This window comes from Bison bison, unplaced genomic scaffold (genome assembly GCF_000754665.1).
Source record: "Bison bison bison isolate TAMUID 2011002044 unplaced genomic scaffold, Bison_UMD1.0 scf7180017864228, whole genome shotgun sequence".
Taxonomy (NCBI): domain Eukaryota; kingdom Metazoa; phylum Chordata; class Mammalia; order Artiodactyla; family Bovidae; genus Bison; species Bison bison.
The window spans coordinates 985112-997558 of NW_011494800.1; the positions used below are offsets into that span (position 1 = coordinate 985112).

The following is a 12447-nucleotide window of genomic DNA, read 5'->3' on the forward strand; positions in this document are numbered from 1 at the left end:
TGAGTGAACTCTGGGAGTTGGTGATGGACAGGGAGGCCTGGCGTGCTGCGATTCATGGGGTCACAAAGAGTCAGACACGACTGAGCGACTGATCTGATCTGATCTGATACAGTCCATGGGGTCGCAAAGAGTCAGGCATGACTGAGCAACTTTCACTTCTATTATAAAAGTTTCCTGGTAAAAGTGATGTCTATGCTGACTCCAGAAAGACAAGTAGCAAATATTCAAAAAGACTGGGGATGGGGGAACAGGTTGGAAAGATTTGAGAGGTGAGGGCAAAGGGCATCACCAAGCATAGAAGGAACACATATGAAGACCCAGAGGAGAGAGACAATATGATTGTTGGGAAAATTGCCAGCAGTTCAGTAGGACTGGGGACATCAGAGAGGTGGAGGAGACTAGGGGTGTGGAGGTCTGTGAGCTGGATCACAGAGGGGCTTTGTGCAGGAAGGAGTGTGGACACATGGAAAAGTTTGAAGCAAGGTGACAGCTAAATTAGTGCATGAAGCTTAGTTGAGACAATTAGCAATTCCACCATAACCCTATATCTACAGGACATGTAATGCCAGAACCCCTCTTCTAGACAGAGCCACAAGCACGAAGTCCTTGTCAATGAATCATCAGAGATCCACATTTTAGTTAGCGTCCACATAATTACACTCCAAAGTGGTGCAGCAGCCCTGAATCGCAACAAAGATAGCAGGTAGAGTTTTAGAAATTATGGGTCTGGGACGTGACATAGACATAAAAGGGGAAACAGAAAGTATTTAATGAATAGCTCGTATTGGCATTTCCACCATAAACCATAATTCAAAGAAATCATAATTCAGCAACACTAGAAAGTCTATAATTCATCATTCTGACTAGAGGAACTTGGATCAGAATTTTCTCTAAAGTGTAAAGAAAAATGTGCATACACATTTCTTGCCAAATGCTAATGCAGTGTTATTTTGAGTTTAGAAGGAAAATAAATGGGCCAGGAGCCATGAAGATGGCGTCACTCTCGCTCTGTGGCTGGGAACCTCTAACAACTTTTAAACACACTTAACCTTGAGAGTCTCAAGTTAGGTCTATCCTGTGTAATTTAGTGTATCACAGAGATTAGTCTACTAAATGTAATCAGGCTACTAAATGTCTACTAAATGTGATCTACTAAATGTAATTAGTCTAAAAAATGTGATCAGGCTATCGTTTCATTTCTTAAAATATACATGGTTTATATTTCTTTTGACGTTAATTAGGGCCATTACTGTAGGACATACAAACTAATCTGTGACGAAAGTGCATTCTCAATTCAGCGATTTGGGTTCACCTAGCCGCACAAGTTTTGTACATATTTGGTAGACACATTATGAATGCATATGCTAAATTCATATATGGTATATTCATGTATGTGTTTAAGGGTAAGCGTCTACCTCTCCATTCATTCAGTTATTCAATCACAAACACTTTTGGGCCCCTAATTTATGCCAAATTCTGTGGAAGACATTGGAGATTGAGTGATCACATAATACAGACTGTATTCTTTTTTTATTGGAATATAGTTGATTTACAACATTATGTTAATTTTTATCAAGCACTCCCATGTACTGTACACTCGGTGTTTGAGATCCATGAACAAACTAAAACCGTGTTCTCATGGAGTTTAAATGAATAGACAATAAGTTATAAACAAAATAAATAACTCTCATGTAGCATGTTAAGGAGAACCATTATTATAAAAGTAAAAGTAGATCAGAGTCAAGAGGATTGGAAATGTAGCAGGGAAGACCTAGGTTGTAAAAAGTTGTCAGGACAATGACATTTAAAGAAGGATTTGCAGGAGATGAGGAAGAGAGAGAGCTGTGCAAATCCCTTAGGAAAGGGGATTCCTGACCCAGGGAACCATGCATTTAGAGGCATCAGGCTAGGAGCATGCTTAGATAAACAGCAAGGAAATCAGTCTGGCCGGATTAAAGTGAGTACAAAGCAAGAAGAATCTGCATGAATGCAGATGTGCAAAGTTATTGGGGTGGAGGGCGGTGTAGATTAGGGGAACAGATTGTATCCAGCCACACAGACCACTGGAGGGACTTAACTTTATTCTGAGTAACATGGAAAGCCATTGCAGGGTGTTGAGCAGAGGCCTAATGGCCTTTTTAAAGGCATCCACTGGCGGCTGTGTGGAAGTAGACTCTTGAGGAGAGAGAGAGAGAGCAGGTGGGAGGCCATGGTGGGAGGCCAGGTGTGGGATCTAGCTCCCCGCAGGGTGGTGGCAATGTCGTGGGGAGAAGTGATTGGATTCTGGATGTATTCAGAGGTAATATGGGTATTATGAAAGCCATTATTCTGTAATCTTCTTATGCTGACAGATAGTTTAATAGAAAAGTATCTTCTATAATGATTTCCATGAAATTTAATCTCATATTTCTTACTGTTTCATTGATAAATATTGAACATTCCAAATAGCCAATATTAAAATTGATTATGCTTTGATGTACCTCCACCTCAATATTGCTTTCTTGAGAGAATCAAGTCCTTGCTTTTTCTACTTAGTGTCTATTTCTGTTAGTAAAGAAATTATATCAATAAATTCTGTAATAAAATGTCTGCTTTCTTGGCTATAATGCATTTCTCTTTTCCATTATTCTGTGTTCATAGTAATTCTCTTTTCCTATCACTTTATTGTTTTAGGGACATCTAGATTTTCAAAAATATCCCATAATACCTTGAGAATGTTCAGTTATTCTGATGGTTTTGAGAGTAAAAGTTGGCAAACGGTATTGAACAGTGCGCTCAGCCTACACTCTTGGTCCACGTATCTGTGCCTACATGTGTATGTGTTTACAGATGTGTGCACACATGCATGGGCTGTAAACACCTTGCATAGGGTATGTATTTTTCTTGTGTTGCCCTTCCCCGTTTTATTTTAGAGAGGCCAGCTGCTATTTGCAATTCTGATTTTTCTTGCTCATTACATTCCAGACCTGAGCAATGACTTGAAATATGACTCTGTACTAGAGGGGTTGTCCTAGCCTGCAAGTGCTGCCTCTCCCCAGGACAAGTATGGCTTGGGGACAATTACAAAATAACTGGAACCTTCAGTCTTTTCATGGTTAAAAGGAAGAACACCATGCCCTCCTCCATGAGACTTCCTGAGCCCTTCTTATTCCTTTCCTAGATGGGAAATTCCTTCTGAAAGTAGCAGAGCTTGGAAGAGCAGTTTGTTGTTCAGTCGCTCAGTCATGTTCAACTCTGTGACCCCATGGACTGCAGCACATCAGGCTTCTCTGTCCTTCACGATCTCCTGGAGTTTGCCCAAACTGACGGTGTTGCCATCCAACCATCTCATTCTCTATTGTCCCCTTCTCCTCTCTCCCTCAATCTTTCCCAGCATCAAGGTCTTTTCCAGTGAGTCTATGAACAGTATGAAGGAGCAGGAGAGCATGTCAAACTCTAACCCTTCAGGGGTCAATTAGAAAGAGCCTGTGATGAACCAGATATTTTTGTTCTGTTTTAGTATCAATATGTGACCTAGGCAAAGGGCCCATGTTCACTCTCCTTTTCAATTCCTCTCCAGTACGTTTCTGCTGCTGTTCCCAAATCTCTGTTAAGCCTGGTCATGGAATTCTGAATCTCTCTGTCTTTTTTAATGTTGTCACTGTTAATGGGTTGTGAACCCACACAGGCGAATGGATAGTGAGAGCTATACACACATTGACTTTCCAATTAATTTCACTTGACTCCTTCATTGGGTCCTGAAAGGTAGAAGTGGAAAGCAATATCTGGTTCTTTAGAACAGTACAATGGAGACAAAGGGAAATACTATTTCTATAAGCTTTAATAAACACGTAGCTCTTTAAACCTCTGAACTCCAATGGTGAGCTTCTTTGGCATTTGAGGCAAGTTCATCTTTAGCCACTGGAAACCATCAAAGTTAAAGAAAAGAATGCATCACAGTTCCCGTCAGCAAGCTGGGGGGTTGGGAGAAATTCTCACCAGATACCATCTTAGCCCATTAAATTAGAGGAATAGAGCTGTAAGGATCCAGCTGTGAACAGTAGAATCACCAACTGTGATAGTTTATTTCCAAACATGTACCGCTGTGAGCTCTAACCAGGAATAAGTGATCATACTGGGACTCCCACAGCATGTGCGGGCATAAACCCAGGAGGCCAAGGGCAGGGGAGAGAAGGGTCAGGTGCAAGACCCGAAGAGAGCTCTGTAACCCCGTGAGATGCTTAAGGCAGGGACAAGTCTGCAATGTGGGAGAACCAATCCTTCTTTTGAACTCTCAGAGAAAATTTTGCTCTCTGTGATGAATTAAAAAACCCAGAAAAAGTTTTTTTTTTTTTTTTTTCTTCTAGGGTCTTTCCGGTACGAACCGGAAAGCCTGCTAGACAAATTCTAAAAGAGATGTAACACTTGTTTTTTTTTTTTTTTAATGGGTTTTGTTTTTGCCTCTGGCTTTTGTTTTCATCATGCCATTTTTTTCTTCTTCCCTCTCAAATTTTGTGTAGGCTCGGGAAGATGGCCTGACTGTGATTCAGCCCCATTCTCTCTCCTTCGTAAACTCTGAGAGGCCAAGCAGAAAGCTAATATACAACATCACTCTACCGCTGCATCCAAATCAAGGTAAGACAGGCAGTAAGCGATCTTTTGAGTGATGCTCTTTGTCTTCTATTTTTGACCAGCCCTCAAAGCGCTGGAATTCTGTCTTCTTCTACTTGTTGAGGATTTAAGGAGTAACAGTTATTCATCACCTCTGAGTTTAGAGCCAGTTGAGAGGGAGACACTATGGTCGGACAGGTGGAGATGAATGTGTCAGCTTTGGTACTGACAGAGCGGTACTGGAGAGCACAGTGTACAAATAACTTCATCACTCTTTGAGCTTCCCTCCCACCCCCATGTGCAGGCACAGCTGGACAGATCTAAGCACACCTGTAGGGACAGAGCCTGCCTTGGTGAGGCTCTCATTAAGAGAGTGGAACAGAGTCAGCATGTGCTAAGGACAAACTAAGATCATGGTATACAGTCCCATCACTTCATGGCAAATAGATGGGGAAACAATGGAAACAGTGACAGACTTTATTTTCTTGGGCTCCAAAATCACTGCAGATGGTGACTGCAACCATGAAATTAAAAGACGCTTGTTCCTTGGAAGAAAATCTATGACAAACCTAGACAGTGTACTAAAAAGCAGAGGTATCACTTTACTGACAAAGGTCCACATAGTCAAAGCTGTGGTTTTTCCACTAGTCGCATACGGAAGTGACAGTTGGACCGCAAAGAAAGCTGAGCACCAAAGAACTGATGCTTTCAACCTGTGGTACTGAAGAAGACTCTTGAGAGTCCCTTGGACTGCAAGGAGATCCAACCAGTCCATCCTAAAGGAAAGCAACCCTAAATGTTCATTGGAAGGACTGATGCTGAAGCTGATGCTCAAGTACTTTGGCTACCTGATGCAGAGTCTACTCATTGGAAAAGACCCTGATGCTGGGAAAGACTGAAGGCAAAAGAAGAGGGCAGCAGAGGATGAGATCATCTTCATCAGAGATGAGAGCATCAGCGACTCAATGAGCATGAATTTGAACAAATTCCAGGAGATAGGGGAGGACAGAGGAGCCTGGTGCTGCAGTCCATAGGGTTGCAAAGTCAGACACAACTTAGCACCGAACAACCACAAAGAACAAGGAGCTCTGCCAGACAACCCGGGGGGGCTGACCCACACAAACTCAGTTTTCCCTCAGGTGGATAAGTTACTCCTCCTCTTTCTTTTTAACCAAGGGAATAAATACTGTTTATGACTTCTTTAAGTTTACATAGTGCTCCTACATATTAATACCCTGTGAGCTTCAAAAAAAACAAATATATTTACAGTAGCGTTATCGGTCACCCAGATGAATTCTCCAGGCCAGAATACTAGAGTGGGTTAGCCATTCCCTTCTCCAAGGGGATCTTCCCAACACAGGGATCAAACCTAGGTCTCCCACATTGCAGGTAGATTCTTTACCAGCTGAACCACCAGGGAAGCCCATCAGTTCTGTACCTGTGAAATTTAGAAACCACAGGCATATCTTCAGCCCCTAAGACATTTGTAACTTAAAGGTAATCCAGTTCTTTGAATAATCAAGATCCACGTTATTGTTGCCAGAAATCATCACAGAGACTATGGAGTTTCTGAAGGAAAGAAAGTGGATTGAAAAACAGTCTTTACAGCCTCACCAGGAGTTTGTGCCATTTTGGAGCAACTTTCACCTTTGAACTTGAATTTAATTGAGAGAATCTCATAATTACCATTCATTGTCTATGACTTGTGAGGATCTCCCTGGTCTAAGCTACATTAGAGGGCAGTAGTTTGCATCTTACTATTGTTTGTGAGCAATGAATCCTGTGCTGTGCTGTGCTTAGTCTCTCAGTTGTGTTCAACTCTTTGTGACCCCATCGACTGTAGCCCACCAGGCTCCTCTATCCACTGGGATTCTCCAAGCAAGAATACTGGAGTGGATTGCCATTCCTCCAGGGGATCTTCCCAACCCAGGGATCGAACCCAGGTCTCCCGCATTGTAGATGAATTCTTTACCATCTGAGCCACCAGGGAAGCCCAAGAATACCGGAGTGGGTAGCCTGTCCCTTCTCCAGGGGAATTTCCCAACCCAGGGATTGAACCAGGGTCTCCTGCATTGCAGGCGATTTCTTTACCAGCTGAGCTACCCAGGAAGCCTGCAACGAATCCTAGGCAAGAGTATTTGGGTTTCAGAGTTACCCCTTTCTTGAATAACCAGGGAATAGTATGCCAAGAACAACTCGAGAGCAATTGTTCCTGAAGGATGACTTCCACCAGTAGAAAAGGCAGCTTTATGTCTCTAATTATTGTCAGCCTTCAGAATTACTGTTGATGCTCATGCAGACTCTCTTTCTTTTCAGGCATCATCGAACACAGGGACCAGCCTCACTCTCCCATCCGGTATTTCTCCCAGGAAGACGTTAACCAGGGCAACATCATGTACCGTCCTCCCACTGCAGCCCCCCACCTCCAGGAGATCAGGGCCTTCTCCTTTGCTGGTAATGCTTTTATTCCCCTCTATTTTGAGGTGCCCAAACTGCTCTCTGTGAAGCTTCATGGCATACTTTCAATAAATCTTTATTTTGTGTCTCCTAAATGGCCAGGCCTGAATGAGGCCTTGGAGAGCTAGTGGTGAGCAAAAAAAGGCATCTTGGCAAGTTTGGGGATCTAGGTATAGAGACAAAATTTGAGAAATATTCTCACTAAGGGAGGTTTAATTGCAGGCTGAGATAAGTGCTCTAAAAATAAGGAAGAAAGTTCATCCCTCAGTAAGGGATGTTCAATCGCAGGCTGAGATAAAAGATTCGGAAGGCTAAGATATGCAGGCTAAAGATAAGGAACTGGATGTAGCAAGTCTGACCTAGACTAAGGGTACACTGGAGGCTGCCTCAGGGAGGTCTTGATGGTGGAGGGGTGAGTAGGAGCTAACTAGGCTGAGTGTGTGTTGGGATCTTTGGGAGAACATTCTGGAAAGAAGGACATGCAGCCCTGTGCAGAGGCCCTGGGAGAGAGAGAATGTGACTTTCTGGGGACTGAAAAAAGTCTTTGTGTCTGGAATGTGGAGGGTTGAGCAGAGTGGGGATGAACCTGGATGGGAAGAGAGAGGGCAGGGGCCCTGTGAGCCTGCAGAGACACGGAGCTTTATCCCAGGAACAAGAAGAACCTGGTGGAGGTTTTAAGATACAGAGGGCTGGCTTTTCATAAGGAACTCTTTGACTGCAGTGAAGAGAGAAGATTTGAAGAGGAGGCCATGGCAGATGGGCATGTGTGAGAGGAATCTAGTGATAAGGATCCCATGCAGGCACCTTTTGGGATTAAAACCAGGATTTGACAAAAAATACCTTTTAAAAAAAGAAAAAGTTGGCCAAGAGAATAACTCCCATTTCTAATTCAAGCAAGTGTATGCCCTTCCATTAAGTCAAGACAGCCTTAATCCTTGCCACCCCCTTATGTCTCCCTTTGACCGAGTATTCAAAGCTGCCAAGTTTTAAGTCTCTTCCCCTAGATACTGGGATGGCCAAGAAATTCATTCAGATTTTTCCACACCATCTTATGGAAAAGCCCAGATGAACTTTTTGGTCAGCCTTGACACTTCTCTGCTTTGGAATGCCTCTAAAAATCCTGAAGCCTGTTTCTTTATGATCTTTAAGATGTTATGTCCTTTGTGGCTCAGAGGTAAAGCATCTGCGTGCAATGTGGGACACCAGGGTTCAATCCCTGGGTTGGGTAGATCCCCTAGAAGAGGGCATGGCAACCTACTCCAGTATTCTTGACTGGGAAATCTCATGGACGGGGAGCCGGTTGAGCTACAGGCCATGGGGTCGCAAAGAGTAGGACATGACTGAGCAACTAACACTTTCACACTTTCAACACAATTAATATAGAGTATATAATTGGTATAGTAGCTTGAATCATGCAGAACAGTTGGTGATTTCTAATGGTGAGTTGAACACGGGTTGAATAGTTTCAGAGTTATGTTTTATAGTATGGCAAAGTTTTAAAGTAATATTTGCCACTATTTATATAGATGGAATTGTCCAGAAGATAATTAACTCAGATTGAAAATCCCTAAGCACTGGGATAAACCTCTTCTCTAAGAAGTATCCTCAGTGTTTGTGTGTGTGTTTAGTCACTAAGTCATGTCCGACTCCTCGAGACCCCATGGACTGTAACCCGCCAGACTCCTCTGTCCGTGGGATTTTCCCAGGCAAAAATACTGGAGTGGGTTGCCATTTCCTTCTCTAATCCCCAGTGTTTCCTAGCTAGATACCTCACAGCCAGTGAAAATGTTTCATGATCCTCTAACCCCAACTTTATAAGACCTACTTTTTACAAGAAACTCAGGTTATCCAGGGATTAGAGGAAAAGACAACATGTCAGCCCGGGTTGAAGTTATTTCTGAATCCACTATATTCACCTGTGTTTCTGGAGCCTTTTTAGGGAGAGCAGAGTTGTATCCTGTATAATCTATGGGATAAATGCCACGAGATAAATCTCTCACGCTGTTACAGTGTGTAGATCAATGTCCCAGGCATCACTCAATTCTACAGTGAAACTGACCCACCAGCAAGCCTTGTCAGTAATATATGACATTACCCACATTTACTGATTTGTAGGATTTTATGTACTGGTAAAATGGGACCTGAATGAATCTATTATAAATCACTCTAACTGCTGTGATATAAAATTATTCCACTCTGTGGTTCTTTTTGTTACTTAAAATTAGTATTGGCATCATTAAATTCAACATAATGTTAGCAAACAATCTGGTGCTCTTTCCTTAAACCCCATGGACCGTAGCTCACCAGGTTCCTCTGTCCATGAGGCAAGAACACTGGAGTGGGTATCCAGTCCGTAGGGGATCTTACTGACCCAGGGATTGAACCCAGGTTGCAGACAGATTTTTTGCCGTTTGAGCCATCAGAGAAGCCCCCCTTAAACCATGATAATTTATTTTTCTAACTTCTCTCCTAATATATTTTACTTTTTCCATCCATTTGTGGCCCCCAGATGTTCAATATAATGATTTTCTGTCTCCTGTTCTCTCAGGTCTCCCAGAATCGGTGAAATTCCACTTCACAGGTAAAAATTTTAACCACAATCTTTTAAGAAACCTTCTTTTTGCTCTCTTCATTGTTACTTTAGCTATTTTCTAAGAGCTATTTAAAAGTTACATAACACAAGTTTCTTCTAAAATAATCACATGCTAGTTAGATAGTGATAGCTCAACTTCATATTTATAGGGAAAATCTCCACCAAGGATACGAAAGATTAGTGTTCTTTAAGCCCAATTTCAACTTGTTCGATTATTTATTAAAAAGAAGTAATAATGGTTAAGATCTCAGACTTTGAATCCAGTCTGTCTCAGGTTCAGCCTGCTTTATGAAAGTTTCTTAACCTTTCTGTGCCTCCATGCCTTATCCATCAATGGGGATAATAAATAATAATTATATATGTGTAGAGCTTCCAAACCCTGGAGGAGGGCATGACAACCCACTCCAGTATTCTTGTCTGGAGAATTCCATGGACAGAGGAGCCTGGCAGGCTACAGTTCATAGGGTTTCACAGAGTCAAACATGACTGAAGTGACTTAGCACACACACATGCTGCTGCTGCTGCTAAGTCCCTTCAGTCGTGTCCGACTCTGTGCGACCCCACAGAGGGCAGCCCACCAGGCTCCCCCGTCCCTGGGATTCTCCAGGCAAGAACACTGGAGTGGGTTGCCATTTCCCCCTCCAATGCATGAAAGTGAGAAGTGAAAGCGAAGTCGTTCAGTCGTGTCCAACTTTTCGTGACCCCATGGACTGCAGCCCACCAGGCTCCTCCATCCATGGGATTTTCCAGGCAAGAGTACTGGAGTGGGGTGCCATTGCCTTCTCCAGCACTCATGCATAGAGTTCCCAAAATAGTGATTGGCACATACATGCCTGCCTCACTTTATTGCACTTTTTTGTGCTTCACAGATATTGCATTTTTTATAAATTGAAGGTTTGTGGCACCCCAGCATAGAACAAGTTTTTCAGTGCCATTTTTCTAGAAGCATTTCTTACTTCCTGTCTCTATTGCATTTTGATCATTCATTCAACATTTCAAACTTTTTCATTATTATTGTATTTGTTATGGTGATCTGTGATGGGTGATCTTTGATGTTAATATTGTGATTGTTTTGGGGACACCAGGAACTTGCTGATATAAGACAGTAAGCTTAATAAATGTCTGTGTTCTGTCTGTCACACCAACTGGCCATTCCTCCATCGCTCTCCTTCTCTTGGGGCCTCCATATTTCCTGAGACCCAACAATATTGAAGTTAAACCAATTAATAACCCTACAATGACCTCTAAGTGTTCAAGTGAAAGAAAGAGTCACACATCTCTCACTTTAAATTAAAAACTAGAAATAATTAAGCTTAGTAAGGAAAGAATGTCAAAAGCTAAAATAGGCTAAAAGCTAGGTCTCTTGTGCCAAACAGCCAAGTTGTGAATGCGACAGAAAAGTTCTTGAAGGAAATTAAAAGTGCTACTCCAATGAACATACAAATGATAAGAAAGCAAAGCAGCCTTGTTGCTGATAGGAAAAAAAGTCTTAATGGCCTGGGTAGAAGATTAAACCAGCCACAACATTCCCTTAAGCTAAAGTTTAATCCAGTACAAGATCCTAACTCTCAATTCTGTGAAAGCTAAGAGAGGTGAGAAGCTACAGAAGAAAAGTTTGAAGCTAGCAGAGGTTGATTCATGGGATTAAGGAAAGAAGCCATCTTAATAACATGAAAGTACAAGGTAAAGCTACAAGTGCTGATATAAAAGCTGCAGCAAGTTGTCCAGAAGATCTAGCTTGGCTAATTCATGAAGGTGGTGACACTGAAGAACAAATTTTCAGTGTAGGTGAAACAGCCTTGCTCTAGAAGAAGATGCTATCTAGGACTTTCATAGCTATAGAGGAGAAGTCAGTCCCTGGCTTCAAAGGACAGGCTGTATTGTTAAAGGCTAATACAGCTGGTGACTTTAAATTGAAACCAATGCTTATTTACCATTCCAAAAATCCTAGAGCCCTTAAGAATTAGGTACTGAATCTACTCCATCTGTGCTCTATATATGTAACAACAAAGCCTGGATGACAGCAAATCTGTGTACAACATGGCTTGCTGAGTATTTTAAGCTCAGTCTTGAGATCTACTACTTGGGGATAAATGATTTGTTTCAAAATATTGCTTCTTATTGACAGTATATCTGGTGCCCAAGAGCTCTGATGGAGATGTACAATGAGATTAATGTTGTGTTCACACCTGTTAGCATAGCATCCATTCTGCAACCCATAGATCAAGGAGTAATTTTGACTTTCCATCTTATTATGTAACATACACAATTTGTGATGCTATGGTTAACATAGATAGGGATTCCTGTGATGGATCTGGGCAAAATATATTGACAACCTTCTGGAAGGGATTCACCATTCTAGATGTCATTAAGAACATTCATTTGTAGGAAGAGGTCAAAATAGCAACATTTACAGGTGTTTGAAGAAAGTTCATTCCAACCTTCTTGAATGACTTTCAGGGGGTTGAGACTTTAGTGGAGGAAGTAACTGCAGATATGGAAATAACAAGAGAACTAAAATCAGAAGTGGAGTGTCAGATATGTCTGAATGCTGCTATCTCATGATAAAACTTAAATGAATGAGTTGTTTCTTCAGTTCAGTTCAGTCGTTCAGTTGTGTCCAACTCTTTGCAACCCCGTGGACTGCAGCACGCCAGGCCTCCCTGTCCATCACCAATTCCCAGAGTTTATTCAAACTCCTGTCCATTGAGTCGGTGATGCATCCAACCATCTTATCTTCTGTCATCCCCTTCTCCTCTCACCTTCAATCTTTCCCAGCATCAGGGTCTTTTCAAATGAGTCAGCTC

General features: G+C 42.1%; 1 protein-coding gene across 1 annotated transcript in view; it reads left to right on the plus strand.

Annotated features, from left to right (window-relative positions):
* FRAS1 (Fraser extracellular matrix complex subunit 1) overlaps window positions 1-12447 on the plus strand; it is a 535710-nt gene that overhangs the window by 400270 nt on the left and 122993 nt on the right. The window contains exons 33-35 of the mRNA XM_010845896.1: window positions 4500-4614; window positions 6907-7044; window positions 9596-9628. Coding sequence (XP_010844198.1) covers window positions 4500-4614; window positions 6907-7044; window positions 9596-9628 — 286 coding nt within the window. The remainder of the gene's footprint in view (window positions 1-4499; window positions 4615-6906; window positions 7045-9595; window positions 9629-12447) is intronic.